Source organism: Lotus japonicus, chromosome 4 (assembly GCF_012489685.1).
Source record: "Lotus japonicus ecotype B-129 chromosome 4, LjGifu_v1.2".
In the NCBI taxonomy this organism is placed as follows: Eukaryota; Viridiplantae; Streptophyta; class Magnoliopsida; order Fabales; family Fabaceae; genus Lotus; species Lotus japonicus.
Window position 1 is genome coordinate 66,209,148 of NC_080044.1, and position 22,819 is coordinate 66,231,966.

The window sequence follows — 22,819 nt, forward strand, 5'->3', positions numbered from 1 at the left end:
CCCACTAACACTCCATTCACATAAAAAATGATAGGGATTTTTTTTTTAAATGAAGATTATAAAATTTTTTATAGGGATTTTGTAAAAGTGAAAATGTCCACAAACTAATTTATCTATCCATCTCATAATTGATATGTCCAAACCTCTTCGGTTCAAGAAGTGAGGTACACATACCCTTAATTTTTAAGGGTAACATAGAAATCACCTTAATTTTTGCTCAAACATTTTCATGTATTTTGAAAATTCTTGGAAAACAATAATTTTTATTTTATTTATTACAAACATAAACGACCCAGCACTTAAAAAATCAAATTCTTGACAACCTGAAATCTGATCAAGAGTGCATTTGTTTAAGAATTAAAAATTGTGATTTTTAGATCTCTAAAAAGATCTAAAAATGATATTATTTCTTAGAGATTTTAAATAAAAAAAAATAATGCTCCTTTGCGTTTGTCTAAAAATGATTTGGTTAGTGGCGGTTGTCAGCACCTGATTTTATCAGGTTCAATCTTATTATTTCAACTTTAACTTTGAACTTTACATTGTGTTTCATATAATTAATAAAACAAAATAATAATTAGTTAAGATAAAATTTAAAGACAAGGGAAATGAAATAAGGTAACAAGAAGGAAAGTTATGAAATGGCTTCAAGGGTTTCTTAAGCTTATAGAACCTTAGAAATGGCCCATAAGCTGAAGTGAACCTATATTCATCTTTTGCCGTCCTTCCATTTACCACATCAAGCATGTCAGGATCTGTTGAATTTGAATGTTTAATGTATCAGTGTATGGAGTCTCATAATTAGATTAAATCCAAACATAAAACTCATTCACTTTGATCACAATGTATGACAGTAAAATTCTAAGTTTCTAACCATTCCAACCACCATGTCTAGGAAGCTCAGCATAAACTTCACTCATGTCTACCCTTGAAATCATACTGCCAAAGACAATTATAATTTTCATTAGCTAGCTACAGATCAAACTTGAATCAATTTTGGTAAACAGCTACACACCGTACTTCACATTTCAAAACTACTTGTACCAACAATTTGACTGCATAGTTTTTTTATCTTTCCCATGGTTATGGAGGGTAATGACTCCCTTTGTAGGAAGGAAAACCATGCAGAGCTGGATGTAAAAAAGAAAAACACCCTTGAATTAAGTACATCTATCTAGAAATTCTATTGGTGAACAATGACTAAAATTATACTCTCTCAGTCCCTTATTATAAGACCCCTTAGGGACGGAGGGAGTAGATTGCAAGAACTTACCGAGAAATTATCACATTTGTATATGGCAGTGTAGGTGATCCTTGGGTTCTCTTTGACGACATTTTCAGGTTTGAAGTACTGCTGATCCTTACTTAGCCAAACATCTTCTGGCATCATGTTATCTGCTTATTACAAGATCAAAACAACACTTCTGATAAGACAATCATGAATTAAGAATCTGAATTTTGAAAGGAAAATAACTACAAATACACCTGTCCAAAACAAAACAAAAATAATTCTTCATACAAAGCGTTCATCTGTCCAAAATCAAGCCAAATAACTAAGATAAAAAAAGGAAATAAAAAATCCAAAGCATGAATTCAGGAATACAAGCATAGAAAATAGAATGAATGGGAATGAATCTGTTATTATCGAATGAAAAATGAACAGAATAAGGGAAAGATCTCTTCTCCAAGGGTTTTCCCTTGCAAGTGAGCCACTGCTCTGTTTTCCCAAAGTAACAAACTCAATGCTCTGTCCAACCTCACATCCCCTATTTATACCCCCTACTAACTAACTGCTATATAGCATTCCCTTCCTAATTTTCCCTCCTCTCATATCCTAACAGGTTTGCTTTCCATTGCACTTAATATGGTTAAGAATATCTTCTATTTAATCCAAGTTTTAGAGGATTTAAGATTCAAGTAAAAACAGGAGTCAATACCTTATCTTCAATGACTGCAGCTTCAGGAACAATGCTAATGAAGAATTGCATCCAATGGCATCATTAAAATTTTGAGCAGGTTTCTTAAGCTGCAATTTTTTTTTTCACAAAATAGGCAACATAATGAGAATTCTTGACTCAATTAGTTCACCACGGTCATGAAAGCATCAAGTTAGTTGCATTATTGCAATATTACAACTGGACAACAAGGAAATTACCATAATTTCAAGTTCTTAAGAACATTTTGAGGATGTAGCATTTGGAATTAGTTCTAGCACCTCCAAGCGAAAGCTACAATATGCAGCAGCTTGTGGTTTTACGCGATTATGAGCTTTCTTAACGTGGATGCAAACATACAGTCCGTATATGTTGGACTAAATAATATGAAACCAAAAGGTGAGATTATGCGTGTGCCCCCGTATAACTAAACAGTAAACAGGCAAAAATTTATCCGTTCAGTTTCACCAATAATCACCACAAGAACAGATCCCATCTTTGAAATGGTGGAATCTGTTAGCATCCCTAACTACGATCACTCTTTCTGTGATCTTTGATATAAACTTAGTTGCAGTATGACAATCTAAACAAACCCGAAGGTTCTTGATGATTCTGATCTCGGTACCAGGTTCAGTAGTAATAAGGGCAAAAGCAATGGCTAGCTTCTCACTGTGAACATTAACCATGAGCTCCTTTTCTTCTTCTTCCACATCATGCAAAGAAGTGACTGTCTCTGTCTGATACCCAATCTCCCTCATTTTGCCTGTTAACTTCTCCAGCATTGCATAGATAGCTGTTGCATGAGAATGAGAACGATCACCAGATACAAATACATGTGTGGTCCCATTAATCTCAATTAGAGTGCATCCTGGAGTCTTTGCCAGCTTTCTTTTCTTAGCGACTTCTCGTATTGATGCAGCCTTTGGGAAGTTTCTCCCCACAGAGTATATATTAGAAAGCAAGACATAGTAGCCTACACTCCCTGGATCCAGTTCAAATAGCCTTTCTGAAGCCACGCGGGCTATGTCTGTATTTTTGTGAATCTTACAAGCACCAAGCAATGTACCCCACACAGCAGGACCTGGCTCAACAGGCATTGTCCTTATAAATTCTAAGGCTTTCTCTAACTGTCCAGCTCTTCCCAGAATGTCCACCATGCATGCATGGTGCTCAGCTAAAGGCTCAATCCTGTATTTATTGACCATATCATGAAAAATTTCTTCTCCTTCTCTTACCAAGCCAGCATGACTGCAAGCATATAAGATTGAGAGAAAAGTAACACCAGATGGATGAATTCCTGAATGCAACATCTCCTTGAAAAGCTTAAGTGCTTCATGCCCATATCCATGGAGCCCATAACCAAATATAATAGTATTCCAAGTGACTGTATTCTTTTCACTCATTGAGTCAAATAATTGCCTAGCCTCAGAAATGTTCCCACACTTGGCGTACATGTCAATTAGAGCAGTCGAAACATAAATGTTCGGCTCAAGATTTTTGCTTTTAATTAATTGATGGACCCATTTCCCAAAACTTAGTGATCCTAGTTGGGCACATGCTGAAAGGGTGGTTGTGATGGTAACTGGATTTGGGGTAAATTCAGTCGTCATCATTTCCTGAAAGAGAGAGAGAGCCGTCTCTGTTAAACCATTCTGCGTATAACCCGAAATCATAGCATTCCAAGCGGCCACAGTTTTCTCAGGTGATTCATCAAATAGCTTCCGAGCCATGTCTATTTCATTGAGTCTGCTGTAAATGGTAGTCAGTGCAGTTGAAACAGACGAATTCGAAATAGCACCAGATTTCACACAATAACCCTGAATAGAGCAAGTCAAATGCAGATGACCAAAGGGAGAAGACACCGGAATCAAGCCAACCATGGTGCTTGAACTCACTCTCTGACCAGAAACAAGTAGTTCTCTGAAAAGCTTCACTGAACTCTCAATCTCACCATTGCAAGTATACCCAGAAATCATAGCATTGTAAGCTATCAAATCCGGCTTACCAATCATCCCAAACAACAACCTCGCCGTGCTGATATCCCCACATTTCGAATACAGCGAAACCAAACCAGTCAACACATAAGCATCACGGTGAAACCCGAATTTAAAAGCCAGACACTGAATCCCCATCCCAACTCCCAACTCTTGCAACTCAGCAACCGCAGGAAGAACCGTAACCACCGTGGTCGAATCCACCTGCACCCCATTTGCAACCATGTCCCGGAACACTTGTATAGAATCATCATAATAACAATTCCTCACCAACCCAGTAATCACGGTGTTCCAAGCCACGGTATCCCTCTCAGGCATTTCATCAAACACCTTCCTGGCCAACCCAACCCGCGAAAACTTGAAGTACAAGTCAACGAGAGAGGAACACACAAAGAGGTTGGAACCAAACCCATCAACAATGGCATGGGCATGTAAGAGCATCCCGTACTTGTCATCGGGAGAAGCAGCAATGGTGAAGGCGTATGTGTAGTTGTCAGGGGCGAGGTTGGTGCGGAGGCGCAAGTGGGTGTAGAGGGCAATGGAGGAGGAAGGGGAGGCGTTGACGGAGAAGCCTTTGACGAGGACGTTGAAGAGGAAGATGTCGGGATTGCGAACGGAGAAGAAGAGGGCACGCGCGTGGCGAGTGGCGCCGAAGTCGAAGAGCTTCTGGGTGAGCTTGGTGATGGAGGCGAGGTCGGATTGGTAGCCATTGAGGATGAGCTGGGCGTGGATTTGAGCTAGGTGGGGGAGGTTGCAGGCTTTGTTGATGAAGGTGATGATCGAGTTGCGCTGAATCATCGAAATGCTTGGTTTCAGGGACAAACAGAGTTTGACTGAAAATGAGTTATAGGTTTAGTCAAAAAATAACGTTGGTGTTGAAAACCAGGGAACCAGTTGTGTAACTTTGCTTAGGAACTGCATCCACTCGTACTTGTTGCTTCGTGGTTTGCACGTGGTTGCTGGACTAGTAGTTGAGTTCATTTTAAGGTTTTGGGTTTAACAAGGTGTATCCTCACTATTGACACAATCTTATTCTATTGGGATGTGGTAAATGTAAGATGTTTCCCTAAAAGTGTGTTTTATAAGATTAAACTTTTAATCTCAGAAGTCCAAACAATCAATTTGTATCATTGCGACCGACACTATCGTATAGTTTATTTTAAGGTTAATTACACTGTTCATTGCAGTTCGCCAGTTCATGTTTATTGTTTTAAGTAATATATTAAACTTTTATCATTATATCCACGAGTGGTTTGTTTAAGTGGTATATACTTGATTTTCTTAAAACAATGTCTCGTTCGAGTCTTGTGTTGGAGAAAACTCTCATTGAAAGAGTTAGCCTCATCATAATGTGAATGTTCCTAACTCGAACATGATTACCTTTCGTAGAAAATAATGTAAGAAAAACACTAATGACTTTTGACTTTGTCACTTTTTTTAAAGGATCCTTATTTCTTCATCATTTTTCTAAAAGATCCTTAATTTCTTCATTCATTCATACGTGTGACATAAGAACTGATTTTTTTTTGGAATGATGGAATTAATACATAAATTGCAAAAAGAAACTACAAAAGTCCAATGCAGCAACGCTGGAACGCTGGTGAGAAGCTAAAAACGACTTCAACTCCGCAAAAGAAAGGAACCAAATTTATAAGGTCATTTGAAAACGCAAACCCAAAGAGGCTAACTTGTCAGCACACGTGTTGACTTCCCCCCTAATATGATGGGAGGAGACATGTGACATGTGAGTAAACATACTAACGATGTCCACTAATACATCTCCCGGATATGAAGGCAAAATCGGTGACTTCAACATTCTGATAGCGTATAACGAATCACTTTCGCAAACGACTCGCCAATAGCCCAAATCGCACGCTAAGAGAAGACAATGCTTGATTGCCAAAAGCTCAACAAAGAGCGCACAAGAGCCAGCAGGGGAGCCTGAAAAACCCACCCAACCAATCAGCTGCAGCAAACCGCCAAATGCTTCTTTAATTAAAACCTGTGCTATTGCGTTCCGGAAAACTAGCCTCGTGTATGTTTAGAATTGATCACATAAGCCAATGCTTCTGAAGAGAAAGCAATAACTTTTTGGATTAGAGTAGACCACTAGACCCGTGTTTAAGACCATTTGGATGTAGAGCCGAACACACTCATGTGGAATCTCACTACTGCTTTGCGTTAATTTGTCCCTGGAAGCACTTCTCTGTCAAGCAATGCGTAATCACAGTTAACAAAATATGAGGATGATCCTTTATGTCTTGAACTAGTTGGTAAGGCTGGGAGTTGCCCTTTGTGCCTATTGAAGTTGATAAGATCTTTAAAATCATGTTCTTTCGATGGCCAAACAGAATTTGATACTTTCATGAATACAATAAAACCAACAAACGCTCAAGTTCCTAGGCTTTAAAGCATACAGCCAAATGGAACGTTTGAAACTCATACTATAACATGTAAGTATAAACAAAGTATTGTCTTGACTAGAAGTTTAGTCCACAAAAAAAGAAGTCTTTGATTATAAGTTAAAAGAAATGTAAAATACATAATTCCTTGTCATTTTCCAACTTAGCTTTAGAGATACACTTGCAAGTGGCCATCAGCCGGTGCTCACCTCTAAGCTTCATACACTTCGTATCAGTAAGTTGTTCTCAATCTTTGAATCTTCACATTTTCAGTTTTCCAGTTATCTCATGTTGCTTGGCCACCTCAGGAAAAGTGGTGTCCTTTCTTGGAGCAACACACTCCTCCTTACTGAGAGACATATGATTAATCACTTTAACCACTTGCTGCAAAATCAACAATCTTAATACAAATTACCACACACCAAATGCAAAAGTATGATCAATACCAGATGTAATAATCCATTTTCATATACAGTTCTAGACCACAGACATAAAATAAAACATGATACATGCAACTCTTCTTTAATTCATTTTCTAGCTAGTTTATGAGCCATGGTTGTAGTGACCTATCAAAAATCAAATTACAGGACTCACATAATGCAACAATAACAATCACATCTCGAAAGAGCCCAAAATAAAAGTATAGCACATAGGTCCTAAGCATACTGAAAATTTAACCAAGAAGTAGAACGTTACGCAAAACATTAAACTGCAGAAGAAACATAAATTGAACAATCATTAGAAGGACAATTATATAAATTAAACAATTATGAAACACAAGGGAATCAGACAAGCAAACCAATTTCATTCACCTAGCAAAAAGAATGAATTCCCAGTAAACCCCTAGTCACAAATGCAGAACACATTCCCCAGTTCACACCCAGTCCAGAAACTTGTGGAAAACTTAAGATAGATATGAGTAACAAAAGGGAGCATAGTAGAAGTACACATTCAGACTTTGCACTAACATAGTAACTTGTATTCATAGGAGGAAGTATACATGTCATCATTCCAGCCACCAACAATGCTCTATTTGCAGATGAATTCACAAGGCATGAGAACTTGATGAAAGTTAACTCATTGTACTCAGGGATACATATACATATAGGCTATATAGCATCAACACACTGAGGGACATCCCAACCAACGTACTCAGAACATCTAACACTAACACAATAGAAGAAATTACACAGAAAAAGTACCAACATTCGTTGGTTTAGTGCAGTTATCTTGTTATGCATGATGATTACTTTAAGAATTACTCCATAATGGTAATTAATCTCATATTAATCTGTTTTCTCTGTTTTAGGGATAAAGGGAGTGGGGCAATGTTTCTCAGACGCTGCTTTATTGTCATTCAGATTGCCTGCAATGAGGCATGTTCTGCTTTACTGTCATTCAAATAAATGCAAATGATAAATGTGGATAGGTGTTACTATTTCTCTGTATTGCTTTGCATTTACTTTTCATCTGCATGATACAAAATTACAAGTGGAAGGCTTGGGCCACCAGTTTTGACTAAAAAGAAACTAAGAAGGTAATTGAACAAGAGCCATATTTGAGGAAAGGGGGGAAAATAACCTAATTAAAAAATTTACAAAGGTAAAGAACCTGAAAAACAATTTAATTTACTAATACTATCACTTTGGCTGCAGCTTCTAGAGACTTGTTGTTAGCTTGGAAACAGGTCAGGCTCAAGGTGTCTAAATTTCCGAGGTTGGTTACTTATTCTCCAAAGCTTGCTTGGTCTGCATGAGATGGGTCCGAAGGCTAGATTCCTCCACCTGTTTCCACCAAAAAAACAAATAAATTGGAAACTAAAACAAGGATGATGATGAAGCACATTCCATTCAACTCATCCATCAATTGAAGACGAACAAATTTATGTATGCTTAATTTATTTCAATCTGTCTTACTTAAGGGAGTGATCAAGCCCTAGTGTTGAAACTTGAAAGGATGCTCCTCACCCTCTTATACAATAGATGTTCTTGATTGAAAGTTGAAACAAATGAAAATAAAAACAACCAGCCTCCTAAGATGACTCAAAACCGTATTAACTTATTCAGAGTAGCCAATTTTAAAATGAAAAAGGTCTGGACCTAAATTTATCAGACAACCAAATGAGGTAAAAAGCTCAATGAATGCAACTATGTCAACTAACATGAAAAGCGCAATCCAACTAGGCCACATTAGGAAACAGACATGTAATATGAAGCCTGCAAATATACAAATCAGTGCAGTACACTACACAGACATCATCAATCAATGCTCGTCTTCAACATTACATTGAGAAATGTTTTGGACATAGTTCAAGTTCTTAAACACTATATAGTGACTCTGACCTGCATAGCTGTTGCAACAGTAAGTTGCGCTTCACATTCTTCAAGCATAGCTTTCTCATGTGCTGATACAACAGCAACTTCAGAAACTAAATTATTCATGTCCTTCACCTATGGGATAGAAAAAGTAACATGGTGTCAGCCTCTCATAGCATTTGATGTAAAAATGATACATAAAAATATGGTAACCCTTTACCAATGAATCCTAAATAGTAGTACTAATTTGGAAAATCAAAAGGAAGAAAAACTTGCAATCAGAGAAAAAAATAGTTTGCTACTAAATGTGTTAACCTAGGAATAGCAGGATAGACAAGTGCTAGCTGATCAGCGAATCGCCAGCAGAAATCTTAAACAATTAACTCACCCGTGAGAGAAAAGGGTAGATTGCAGATCCTGTTGCTTGCATAACATCAACAGCTGAACAGATAGCAGCCTTCAAATGCTCACTATCTGCCTGTAAAAGTGTAAACATAGTAATGATGTCAGTGTCTCTTTCCAGGTATCAAGGCAAAAGACATATATAAACCAAACATACCTTCGCCCCTCCAGTTAGTGGAAGACGAAGAGTGCTGGCCTCTAAGTCTTCTATAGCCCCAGATAGAGCATCAACATGATCAGTTTCAATTACAGCCCAGTCATCCAGGTAGGTCATCTGCTTCAGTAATCATAAAAGGACCACATTTGAAAAATGTTTCACTACATAGTTATAAGAAGTAAAAATAGAACCTCAACTTCATATAAGATTTCATGAATATCATCAGTATTTTCTAGATGAAAAAGTTTTTTCAAACTGTAATCTATATCACAATGGAAACAACTTCCAAAAGGTCAGATGTTCTATGTATACCAAATACCAATACCACCATATCCATCCTTCTAAAGTTCCAACTTGAAAAAACTGAGTCCTGAGCTTTTCATTTTTTATTTTTCATTTACTTATAATAACTTATATCAACAATTAATATGAGTTATAAAAAACCTATTATCAGAGGCTAACATAAACAACTTTTCAATATATATGTCCAATCTCTTGGGAAGTATATTTGTGTTACATATAAACTCCGAAAAACTATATTTATTTAAATCCAAAAAAGGGGTCGGGGGTAACTGAAGAGCACCCTCAACAATAAAAGATGACATATAGAATGAATGAATGATAAATATTTCAGTTAAGATAGAAGTATTACTTGATCATTCAAAATGGACTCCAGCTTCAGCTCAAGCTGCAGCTGCTGGAGATTGATCCTCTTCCTAATAATCGATTCCCTCATAGACAAAGTAGTCTCCCATACATTATACAGAGTATTCTGCACCATTGAACAAGTTCTTATAAAATGATCTAGGCAAATGATTTAATCTTCAGAATCTTCTGTACACTAGAAGAACTACACTAAAAAGAGACTGCCAGCTTGTTCAAAGATATAAAGTCATACCTCCACAGTTGCATTTTGGATGTAAAATACATCCTCTGCTCTCGCATTTACAAATCTCCATTGCAAATATCTATTGTATAGAAGTCGTAATTGGTGAGCATCTTCTATCTGGGCTGCACCCTTTTTCCCCTTTTTTATGTCAGCAATAAAGCTGAGCACTGAAATTGAATTGTTGGGCTGGTCGGATGGATTGGTTGACCTTATTCGAGATGGACTAATCCCTCTGGGAGGAGTTGATGGCCTTGACCTACATGGGCTGACACCTCTTGAACTAGAAGAGGATGGCACTGAGATCTTACTGGGTGAAGGGAGACGCGATCCCGGTTGAGATCTGACTCCAGCCACTGCTAATCCTGTTTTATTTGATAGAGGCCCAGAAACAGATTTGTGAGGTTTTAATACATGGAAGCTGTCATCAATTGATTTTACTTGGCTTCCTATTCTACCACTTTGAAGGAGAAATGATAGCCTTGCAGCATCGCTAGAAGTTTTTTGCACAGGCGTATTAGTTTCAGCTGGAAAAGACAATCTTCTCAGTGAAGATACACCAGTTCCAGGAGCAGAAGTGTTCATCATTCTGGCTATCTTATCAGCATGGTCAAAATTTTGATTTGATGTATTAGAAGATAACTTCCCACCAATTCTACTTGGCCAACGATGCTGATCTTTTAGTCGAGAGTGCAAACTATCAACTGGTTTTGAATTCTCAGACTGATCAAGGGCATTCTTCCCTTTAAGAGGACTCCTCTTTCTCTCCGGTGTAAGCTTTTGCGCGTTTGGTGTTTCAACATGCTTGTGTGCGAAGTTTGAAGTCGGTCGCAAAGTACGATCAGAAGCAGTAGTAACTGGCTTCTCTTTCTTGCTAACAGGTATGGAAATGGTATCTGACTGAAAAGAAACGCTCAAACTTCGCATTGTGGAAGGCCAAAGACTATCAGGTAAACGATTACCAGCTGTCCTTCTAGATGATAAATGCACATCCACAGCTGAGTCGTGGACAGGTGTTGAAGGACTTGGTGGCGAAGGAGGAGTTGCAGGCCGTTTCCTCTCTGTTGATTGAGCTCTTTTTGGTAACAATTTGGGTGACACAGGCGTTGTTCTTGTGTTTGGAGAAGCGCATCGACGAGGACCTGATGGAGTTGCCGCCGGAGTAGGTGACTTGTACCGGGAACTAACCTCCCTTGTTCCCAATCGCCGGGTGGTGATTGCATTGTTCTTTTCGGCCGGAACCAAGGGCCGTCTTGAGCTCTCCACAGTTCTGTGTTTGCTAAATGCTTGCTCTGATTCATTTGCATCCATCCACTCTATCCAAATTAGACCACATTGATGGAAGCTTTCATAAAACTAAACCAAATTTAGCAGCTTTAGTAATGACATATCCCGCATTCAGTGCAATAAATAAACAGCACAGATTATCCAGAAAGAAGATCCTTTTCCCAGCAATAAATCTGCCATAAATGAAAATAAAGTAAGATGCTACAGACTGGGAAAGAAAAGAAAACCAGATAATAAGCCCATTCAAAAGAGAAAAAGCACACGTCTTTACAGAGACTCAGATCTGTTGAAGAAGGAATTTAAGAATCAAGGGCAGTGAACTGAACACAAGTGGGTATTCTCATGCCAAAATACAACAAGATCAGGACACAGCAAGAAGAATATGGAGAGGAAAAACAACATTTGGTGTAATGGATGAGAGAAACTTGCGGAAACTGTCTTAACGTAACTTTAAGGTTTTATGACTTTTATCATTAAACGTTGCTTACAGTTTAACTGAAAAGAACAAAAAAAGGTTCAATTACAGGGTAAAGAGGGTCCCCTCTTGGAAATTGGGGATACTGGGAAGTGCAATGGAATAATGGAGGGAGGGATAAGAGAGAGGAAATGCGTAGGGTAAGAGAGCCTTTAATTTTCCCCCTTTTGTCTCTCTCACGGGAATGCCATGGTCTAGTGGGCTGGCAATGGGTTCACTCCACATAAACCCACCCTGTCCTATTCCTTCTTCTCTCTCAACTCCTTTTCATGAAAGGGAATTCACTGAAAGTGATACCATAACTTGCACAACAAATTAAATAAATAAAGTATCTAATGTCTCTCTTTACCAAAAGCATGCAGTCTCACACACACACACAAGTTAAACTTTACCAATGAATAGCCAAATGAATTACCATATGGTAACTGCTATATGAATTTCCTATCCCAAAATTTGCAGACAGAATTTTCAATGAGGCCTGCAAATTATGTCTTTTGTTTGTATGCTATGGACAATAATATTATATACTTTCTGAATTTAATTGAAGGTGGAGGTTTGAACTCGCTAGTGTTATTGTTGTTTGAGAAGAGTGAAAAAGACAAGGAGGTCCACGTGCAGGGACGATCATTGCCCATCCCTATAATAAAAACTATTCTATTGTGCAAACCTAACATGATTCTGAGACATCGATTGCTGCAAACTGCAACAAATAAAAATAAAAGAAAAAGAAAATCAAGAGTGGTAAATAGATTTTTACTAGCCTAATATCGTGTTTGGTGTTTAGTTCAGCTTCTTTCTTTTTAGGCCAGCTTCTAAACTACCCGACTTCAGAACATCTCATCCGACCAAAAAGCATGTGTAAAAAAACATTTGTTATAAGGTCAGATTGAATGACTCACGGAGAAACGTCCCTCTTGTTCAGTGTCCGCTTAGTCATGTGAAGACCGAAACAAAATGAATTGAGGCCAGACCGAACGATCAAAGGTAGTCCACCCGCTCGAAAGTCTAACTTAAAGGGCATTCCTCACACTTGCAGAGACAACTGCCACGAGTATCGGCCTATAAATACATGTTTTGTCTTTCATTTACATAACATGTTATTCATTCTTATCATTTACACTTAAATTCTTACTGAGTTTGAGATTCTCTCTCAACCCTTGCACTGACTTGAGCGTTCTTCTACATGTATCCCATTTGCAATGGAACCTGGAGCTCTGTCGTAACCTAGGGACATCAACCGCTTCATTCCGTCGTGATCCACCGCCGCGGCCTTGAGAGACTCTGCTCAAAATTCTCACGACCGAACATTTTTTCTAGAATCAATTATGAAACTCGAAAGCTACTCACCTAGGATTTACTCTAGTTTTACCATCAATGAAAAAAAAGATAAACTAAATTATTTGGGAGGAGACTAGTTTGACGGAAGGAAGGAAAGAGGGAAAAGTTTCTTACCTGAAAATATGGCAAGAAACATAGGGTTCCATTTTGAAACAGAGATCCATGACAGATGTCTGGATTGGCAGGTTCATGTCTCTCTCAAAGAAGACAGGTTCAAGTTTTCTCACAGCTCGTGAATGAATCACACAGAAACAGAATCAATACAGAGAGAGTTATACACTGAATTTTTATTCCCAAATCCCAAGCTCTTCTTAATCTTCGCTCAATCAACAAAGAAATTTGAAAATCTATCGAATTCTCAATATAATTACCAGAGCATAAAACTTGATCAGAAACGAATTGATCAAAATTCAAAACCGAGCTAAAATTTAAAAAAATTAAAAATCAGAACGCAAATTACAATGAATTTCTCACCTTCTACTGATGAAGAAGCTCCTCCGATGAACGGAACAATGGAACAACGAAGCGGCGAGAGAATTCAGATTCGAATGACGGTTGCCGGAGACGGAGTTTCGCCGGCGATGGCAGTTTCGTGATTTTGAAGTTGAAGGTGATAACGAGAAAGCGAGGAAGAGAATTAAAAAAAGAAAGAGTGAAAATGATGATTCGGCGTTACAAAAAAAAAGTTTCTCATGGAAAATATAAAATAATATAAAAATAAAAAGGGGATTATGAGAAAACGGTTACAGTTAGAAAAGGGAGGGAGGCGTAGGGACAGTTGTTTTTTCGCGCCACCTACTTTGATTTGTTCTTGGTCAGGCCCCTAATTGTAATTAACATTATTATTATTTCTACAATTTTTTTTTATTTTACTAACCTTTTATTATTTTAGGCTTATTAGCACTTTTGGTCCCCCAGGATTGCAAAATGTGCAAATAGAATCCCTAAACTTTAAAAATAGCATTTCGCCTCCCCGACGTTACCTTCCGTTAACAGTTTTAGTCCCTCCTTAATTTTCCATCCAAAAATTAACGTTTTCTGGATTTTCCAGAAAAATTCACCACATCTTCTTCTACATCCTTCCATCATCTTCATCTTCTTCAATTTTTTTTCTTCAGAAAATCAAAGTTCTTGAAACCCAAAAAATCAAACCTATTGCCTGAAATGCTGAAAATGGATCCAAATAATGGTGTTTGAATAATTAATTAACGGTATCATCTCCCTTCATCCTTCTTCTCAAGCATGATAGTTTCTTGCTAATGTAAATAACCAAGTAATACTAAATGAAATTCTCCATTCAACATATTAGGCCATGACAAAAGTGAATCAGAGAGAGTTCCAAATGATTGCATTATTCGCATTATTAAGGCCTATCCAGTATCCATTTTCAATGATAATAATGACATGGTAACAAAGAGAGGCAAACAATACAGGGCGGGCAGTACAAAAACATAAATTCAGAAGAAACATTGAGAGAAGTTTAGTGCGATGGAAGGATAATAACGAAGAACACCGCTACCACTGCCTCGCCACAAAGAGAGAACGCCTTCTTCCCTAAAAACCCAAACCCAGAAACCGTTCAACCCAAAACCCCAATCCAGAGAAAACCAAAATACCGAAACCTCAACCCAAAACCCCCCAATCCAAAGAAACCAGAAAATGGAAGAACCCAGAAAAGATGGATAAGAGGGCATCACCACCACTCACATGCAGATCTGAGGAGAGATGGGACAAGGTCTGGTCATCACGTGCGAGAGAGAGGAATCGAGTGCGAAAAGGATATGGTCGTCCTTGGTGAAGGTGATGAGGCTAGATCTGGTCTTCACGTGCCAATGAGAAGAGTCGTAGTGAACATGATGATGAGATGGCAAGACAGAGATGATGAGATTCGAATTGAATATGAGTTTCAATCGATTTCGGGTTTCAATTGAAACAAGGACTGCAAGACGGAGATGATGAGATTTGGCGGTGGTGGTTATGGAAGTGGGTGATGACGTTGAGAGAAGGGAAGGTGGTGGAGGGGAAGCTCGTTGTGTTTGGGTTGTTTTATGATTTGGTGGTGGAAATGAAGATGAAGAGGGATTAACGTGTTAAACTGTTAATTATTGGATATGGAGTAAGTAAAGTTTGATATTAAGTCAAAAGTAAAACACCAATATTTTGAGTTTTGATTTTTTTGGGTTTGAAACTCTTTGATTTTCTGGAATTTTTTTTTTTTTTTGAAGAAGAAGGTGAAGATGATGGAAGGATCTATGAAGAAGATGAAGATGTAGTGAATTTTTCTGAAAAATCCAGAAAACGTTAATTTTTGGATGGAAAACTGAGGAGGGACTAAAACTGTTAACGGAAGGTAACGTTAGAGAGGCGAAATGCTATTTCTAAAGTTTAGGGATCCTATTTGCACATTTTGCAATCCTGGGGACCAAAAGTGCTAATAAGCCATTATTTTAATTCTAAAGTACGTTTATATTATATATATTTTTTGAAATGAAGTACGTCTATATTCGGTCCACTTGCAATTAATCATCATATGACCATGGAATAATTATACATACACACCTCTTTTTAAGGTGTAAGAGGTGGAATGAGGAGAGAGATAGGAAGAAAGAAAAAAGTAAGAAAGAGAAAGTATGAGATGTGATAGATGATAAGAGGAGAGAGATAGAAACAAAAAGAGGTGGAAGTGAAGTGTTTTAAAAATGAGGTGTGTATATATCATTACTCTATGAACATGTGGTCAGTGATTCATGCATCTATATTTCTATCTAATATTTTACTACTTTGCATTAAAATCTAACTATGGGTTTGATTCAAATAGGTAAAAATATTTTCAAAAAAAGTTATGTTAAAAATATACTAAATACTTGCGTGGTTTCAATTTGTTTTCCTTTTTGGTTTATTATTAATTTGGATGATACTATTTTTTTATCTTTCTATTTTTGAAGTTTTATAAAAAAAAAATCTTGTGGGTTAAATAAGTTTTGGGTTCCAAAAATAACCAATTATTAGTGTTGGTTTATCAAATAGTTTTCTTTTAACGATAATGTTGAGTGTCACGAATATGGAGGGTCGAATTTTTACGAATGATTTTCATTGGTCGATTGCTCCTACATTTACGCCATTCATTGTATTATTTTGTCAAACCACTAATGCATAACTAACACATCATCATTTTGCATTTCATATTCCATTTCTCTGTTACCATATAACAGTACTCTTTTTTGAAATAGATTCTCAAACTTTGGAAACGCACATGTTTAGGTCTCTCACACTAATAAAATGATTATGCATATGTATATTCACCCACCCACATAGCTATTAGTTGCGATTTGAAATGTTGCGGCTATTGTTAAAAAAATTAAAATGCTTACATGGATTATAATTAAAGAGATCAGAATAAAAATAAATAACATAAATTTTCTCCTATACCCAAACCTCATTTTTCATTCTCTTCTTCCACCCCTCTCCCACATCTTCTACCCCTAGCGTGCCTGAATTTCGAAAAGAATCTTTCACTGTCTAGAACACATTTGACATTCATCATGAAATTCAAAACATGATTTCCTCCCTGAGACCCTGACTCTTGTCTCTCTCTCTTCAACAAAAAAAAAAAACTTGAAATTTCTTCTTCTCAAAATGCTCTACCCCATATTTTATGCACTTTCCACAAGATCATAAACAACTATCACAACACATAGATGGATGTATTATGAGTTAGATCATGAGTCACATCATTTGTTTGCTACTTGAGTATCTTTAAAATTGTGGGTACGTATCGTGTTGGCTTAGAAGTCCAACTAGCAGTCCTTCTAGAATTGAGTTGCTCAACTTGGGATGGATCATAAAATAGCCCATCCCAAACAACATAGCAACCCTTAGGGTATTGCTAAGCCGACACGATACTCATTAGCTTAAAGACTTTCAAATGCAAGCAAATTAAATAACTGTAACTCATCATCAAATTAGCATTGTCAACCAACATTAGATGTAACAAAATTATATGTTATAACTTAGCATTGGCTTGGTCGAGAGTCGCGACTAAGGTTCGTAGATAACGTCGACATATACGACTTACGTTAACAAAAGACCAAAGCAACATAGTTATTTTGTTAACCATGTAGACGCTATATCGTAGTGTCAGCTTTGCTGACTGACGTTAAGATGATAGTTTCACACTATTTAACGTGAGTCATCACGCCGACACTAACTCAGGCTAAATTGATTGTGTCATCGTTTTCGGCCTCATTTGCTCTGCTTATGATTTACGCTAATAAATGTTATTCTTGTATTACATGGTAGCTCAATCTTAATAGCATTCTTATTGGGATTCTTCCATACTATCACAACAATACACCATTATTGACCCAATAAAAAACAACAATACACCATTATTAACGACATGAATCCTAAAGTGATTTTGAGAAAAGAGGAAATTGCTTGCACCTAGACCTTTCACTATCAACATTAATAGTGAAAATTCTCTTCCTCTCATGCAAGTTATCTACTTTTGTCCTTTCCTTCATGTCCGAAAACATGAGTGAAACTTCCCGGAATAGGTTTGGTAGTTTGTTGTCTCGGCTTTTCTATGTTTAATTCTTGTGACCGGAGGCTATAGGGTCGCTGGGTAGGTTACTTGACTACATCTACCACAGGTCCACCTCTTACCAATTCTCAACTAATTCATATTGTGGTCATAACTTCATTCTCATATTTTTTACGTTCATTTATTAATTTATCATATTCTCCATACTATACTCCACATTAGTAGTAGTACTAGGTGTCTCTGGAATCCTCAAATGGGTGTGCTTAATTAACTCTCGTAACTCAAAAGTAATTACTGAACTTTTCAATACGGGCTTAGGTTTCTTCCAATATTTGACTAAGAGATTTATAAGGACGAGGTATATAATTCGCCTTTGCTAATGTGAATTAATGACAATTGTAATCCTGAGAGTGAATTGTTTTGCTTTGTCGAATACTAACTTGCAAGATCCAATATAGATGCGATAGTAATTCAAACTTGTACTGCCTGAGGTTATTACTGCCGTGAGAGTGAATCTAAATGTTTTTTAATGGTTTACGAAACTGCAATATTTGCACTAATTAATTAATGCCAGGAGTATTGTTGTTTGTATCTGACGAGTCACACCAGCAGTGATTATTATCAAGTACTCAGTGTAAGAATAATTCGTTATGGTTAATTAGTTTGCTGTCCCCCATTGTGCCGTCTCCAAGATTGTTATTTAAATCATACTGTACTACATTATTATATAATGTATAATTATATTCAATGTTCTTCTTGTTTTATTAAAAATATTATCATCTAACTTCCTAATATACCATTTGTTTTTCTTATTAATTATGATCGTTCATTATTCTTACCACCATTAAGTTAGGGGTATAATTGGTAAAACGTGATTAATATTCCATCAAAATTGTAAGTCACAAATAAATAGGAACAAGAAAAAGATCAAAATAGTGACAGATATATATGAACATATAGAGTATATTACAAACACAATTAATTTTATTAACTTTCGGAATAGTATTACTCCTTCGGTTTCTTTTTATAAGAACCAAACTACTATTTCACACCCCTTAAAAATGTAGTTAAAGTAGTTAGTAACACTAAATTTGTTCTAAATTTGTATCAACTTTCCAAAATTCACTCAATCTATTTTTCTTAATTTTTATTCATCATTAATAATGAGTTGTATAGTAGAAAGAGAGAACTCAATTAATAAGAATATTTTTGTAAATTAAAAAATAGTTAATGCACCATAAAGTTTAAGTTGGTTCTTTTATAAAAAATCAAGTTTCACCTCTCATTTGCTTCTTATAAAAAATAACAAGGGAGTGCTTGTTTTTCTATTTTAGCCTTTAAAATATAGTTTATCTCTCCTCGTTTATTTTTTCTGAAAATGATTTTATCAATTAATTAATGATCTCGTGAAATTCTTAGTGGACAAATAAATAGAAACAATATTTGTCTCTAAGTATACAATTAATAAGGGGCATATGTAGTAATTAAATAAATGACTAAATAGGACTAAAAAGGCAATTAAATCTTCGACAATCAAATGATACGAAAATGAATAAGAGAGAAATTTCATATGAGCAATACAAAATGACAGTATAATTGTTCCTGGCACCTCCAACATAATCTTCGTATAGCTCCAACCTACATTGATTGGCCATGCATATATAGCTAGGAGGCTACGGTTTCGAATACCCATGACATACCCATTTCTTAGATTCCTTGTACATGTCCCCCGAACAAGCACACTCTCAGATACATCTCTCTAGCCATCGCCCCATACATGTCCAACACATACATCCACTTTGGCTTCAACACTACTCCGACCAAAGTATCAATCACTCAGGAACAACACCCTAGCAGTGTAAATAATTCGGCAACGCACATCCCGATTTATAGGTCAATGCACCCGAGACCTATAAGTCTTAAAATCGACTTAACCTAGTGTGATAGGATTGTTAGTCCGGAGTAACCAACTAGGACAATCAACCAACATATCCTAATTAAACAAGCACCGTGGAATTTTCAACATCATTACGTCTGACTCAACATATGACATGCCTGACTATCAACGCTGACGTAGCAACGTGAAAATGAAACAGCTTGGAGCCAACAACATTAGGAAATAAACCGAGTTATGAAGTATGAACCTTCACAATAACACATTAACACATGTAAGTAAAGGCACTTACCTAAGTCATACGTGGAAAGACAACGACTATGATTTTTCCAAGGCCATTACCGTCCATAGTAAGTCAAACTTGGCAAGCCATCACAGTCGCTCACCAAGCTCAAGGATGGGTTGGCATTGCGCGTAGAGGATCTCCACAATTCATTTTCTCGGGCTCCTGAACAGACACATAGGATCGAAGGGTAGAACACATTGTGCGCTTGACACGATGTTGACTCCACCTAAAACCCCTCAACCCCATCGCCAAAGCAAGACAATATCCACCATCCACAATCCGGGCGCAAAAAACATCCAAAGGTCAAGCGCATGGTCGTTGTGTCAAGGGATAACGTGTAACGTGACCCGAGAACCTTTGGAATCTCATCCTATTTAAGGGAAAGAGGTGAAAACCATCAGGTAGCACTTTGAATCTGCGCTGAAATATTCTTTTATCATTTTCATTAATAACTTGAGTGTCAGAGTGTCATCATAAGTGAAACCAACGGAAGCCTAGGAGAACGCAAAGGCCATCCGACAAAAGAGAAGTCTAGAGCCACCGTCAACTCTTTGTGGTCGTTTCATATATTTGCAAATAGAATCCTTTTATTTTTTATTTTTTTGGGTCAATGAATAGGATAATTTAATTTATAATCATTTGAGTAAAAGCATAGCTGGGCCAAACTTTAACTCCTGCTTGTCTCGTTGGGCCCGAAAATTTAACAGGCTAGCTAGTTTTGCACTGGATTTTGAAACTTATTATTTAAAAATTGATTTTTTTGAGAAAAATTTAAATTATACTAGTTTCTTTGGTTTTCTTTTGTATTAGTACGAGCAAGAGAATAATTTTTTACACTGTAGAGAAGTATATTCAAGCATTCCTATTGCTTTTATAAGAATTATTATTCCTTTTGATATTATGAAAAATATATATAATAAAGTATGAAAGAATTATTTAGTAACAAATTTATGTTGTGGGTATTCATTATTTAAATTCATTTTCTATTAGGCTGGGGAATAAAAAAAAATCATGAAACGCGACTGAGTGCGTGGGAAGAACTATCGGTCTTATAGGTTTGGTCCTAGTACAATATACTAAGATAGGAATGAATAGTCTTAACTTAATTAAATCTTGAATCTAGAATAGTCAACATTCGAATGATGACCGAATATTTCGTGTTATTATGTCAAAAAGGTGGATAATAAAAAATTGTTCCTACTTTTGTGAGTAACAAGTTTAATTTGGAACTTTTGTCTAGTGCCTCATTCATTTTGTTGTCTCATGGTCATTTTTTAAAATAAAATATGGCATGCCCATTTTTTTGTTTTACTTAATTTTTCCTCACAAAATTAAATTAATAAGTGTTTACAAAAATGACAATTTGTCTTACCCTGAAGTCACATTAACATCATGAATAATTTATTAAGTGGGTGAAGCTAGCTCGCAAACAAAACACTTGTTTTCTCCGATGTAACGTTTCTCAGTACTTGTTTATCAACTTTTAGCAATGTATCGTATTATACTACTCGTTAAGGACACATGATACTTGTGGGATTTTTTTTTCCCTCTATGATGAAGTTCACCACATGCATTGATGCGACAAAGCATATGTCATGTATCTCTCATCTGCTTATCTAAAAAAAAAATGTATCTCTCATCTCAGCTCATGTTTTTGTTTTCATTTGTCATATTATTTTCTATAATGCATAATTATACACTGTTGATATATGCGTTTGAACCTTTATCATTCGTGATTATACACATCGCATGTAGAAAAATGTTTTTTTTGTATTCATTGGATATATGGTTTTATTATAATAGCTAGTGCATCATATATATCGCTCCAATTAATTGTATTCCTATTTCTCTTGAATTTGATCACAACGGTGAAACAAGTCTCATGCACATCGCTGAGAATAGAGAAGTTAAGAGTCTTAAGACACATCGATTGTTACGTTATAGCAGATCAACATATATGTTATGAAACTACTGAGCCTCTGCCTCTAAAGTGAAGAATCATCTTATGCTTCTTTGTGGGACTTGGATTGCGTTGTTTAATTTTATTTTTATTGGGAGAAACTTTGGTTGGTTTTGTGTACTCAATGTTCTGGGTAATCGATTTGTTACTCTTTGTGTTACAACATGATTCATGTAAAAGCTAGCTTATATTAAACTTCTAAAGATGTTTAGGCCATATTTGAGTTCAGGTGTTTTTTTAATTTAAATCATTAGTCACGAGTGTTTGCATAATATTTTATTCATACCTAATTATGAATAAAGAAAAATATCAAGGAAGAGTGAAAAAATGAGATGTGATATGATAAAAAGAGAAGAGAAATAAAAATGAAATTTGGTGTAACTGAATTAACAATTATTTTAGTGAATGTTTAGAGGTATGGATATGTACAATTTAGAATTTTGACAAGAAATTTTCCTGGTTTCAATCTATGTGGGACTTTGGATCATATATATAGTCAATATAATAATAATCCAGAAAAATAGAAGACAAAACACAATATTTAGAAACCACAATTTCTTTTCACTTTTAAAATATTGTATAATCATATAAAGTTAATTTTTAAATTTTAAACTTAATTGTAGGGGCCCTCCTAATGGAAAGATCCCTTGAAAAATTTGGCGTATGCCTTTTGATGCAATATGCACACGGTATTCTTTAGTAAAAGGCAAAAGAATAGTTCGCTATGTGCATAATGCAAGGCTGCGTGCTCAACCTTACCTGAGTGATGGCAATTTATATTACTTCTCATAATAGGGTGGGACTTGAATTCCCCGATGTGGGATTAACATAACATGACGATAATGCAAGTTAAACACATTATCAAAGAATATATGAGAAGCGAAGAAATAAAGGTATTAAGGCATAGGGATCATCATCCCCATAGCAAATAGAGTTGTTTCACTAA

The 22,819-nt window shown here is 36.3% G+C and overlaps 2 protein-coding genes and 1 pseudogene across 8 annotated transcripts; all 3 read right to left on the bottom strand.

The window, feature by feature from the left end:
- Nucleotides 1-117: 117 nt before the first annotated feature.
- On the bottom strand, nucleotides 118-4,941 carry LOC130714195 (pentatricopeptide repeat-containing protein At4g30700). Of its 2 annotated transcripts, XM_057564083.1 has the most exons (5): nucleotides 2,156-4,941; nucleotides 1,938-2,026; nucleotides 1,274-1,395; nucleotides 875-939; nucleotides 118-755 (listed from the first exon to the last, which is right to left on the bottom strand). In XM_057564083.1, exon 1 carries the CDS (start codon nucleotides 4,724-4,726, stop codon nucleotides 2,399-2,401), a length of 2,328 nt encoding a protein of 775 aa, XP_057420066.1. In that variant the 5' UTR covers nucleotides 4,727-4,941; the 3' UTR covers nucleotides 118-755; nucleotides 875-939; nucleotides 1,274-1,395; nucleotides 1,938-2,026; nucleotides 2,156-2,398. The 2 variants fall into 2 exon arrangements, with proteins under 2 accessions (XP_057420066.1, XP_057420067.1); XM_057564084.1 differs by lacking the exons at nucleotides 118-755; nucleotides 875-939 and adding an exon at nucleotides 1,010-1,130.
- Nucleotides 4,942-7,743: 2,802 nt separating this feature from the next.
- LOC130711761 (AUGMIN subunit 8-like) lies at nucleotides 7,744-13,866 on the bottom strand. Of its 6 annotated transcripts, none has more exons than XM_057561489.1 (7): nucleotides 13,665-13,866; nucleotides 10,103-11,550; nucleotides 9,857-9,976; nucleotides 9,205-9,324; nucleotides 9,034-9,123; nucleotides 8,673-8,780; nucleotides 7,744-8,114 (listed from the first exon to the last, which is right to left on the bottom strand). In XM_057561489.1, the coding sequence occupies exons 2-7, from the start codon at nucleotides 11,399-11,401 to the stop codon at nucleotides 8,052-8,054; spliced, it is 1,800 nt and encodes a 599-aa protein (XP_057417472.1). In that variant the 5' UTR covers nucleotides 11,402-11,550; nucleotides 13,665-13,866; the 3' UTR covers nucleotides 7,744-8,051. The 6 variants fall into 6 exon arrangements, with proteins under 6 accessions (XP_057417472.1, XP_057417477.1, XP_057417475.1 ...); XM_057561494.1 differs by having other exon boundaries at nucleotides 9,205-9,321; nucleotides 13,665-13,865; XM_057561492.1 differs by lacking the exon at nucleotides 13,665-13,866 and adding an exon at nucleotides 13,305-13,537.
- An 8,639-nt stretch (nucleotides 13,867-22,505) lies between these two features.
- Nucleotides 22,506-22,616, bottom strand: LOC130716403 (U5 spliceosomal RNA; annotated as a pseudogene).
- Nucleotides 22,617-22,819: the final 203 nt, after the last annotated feature.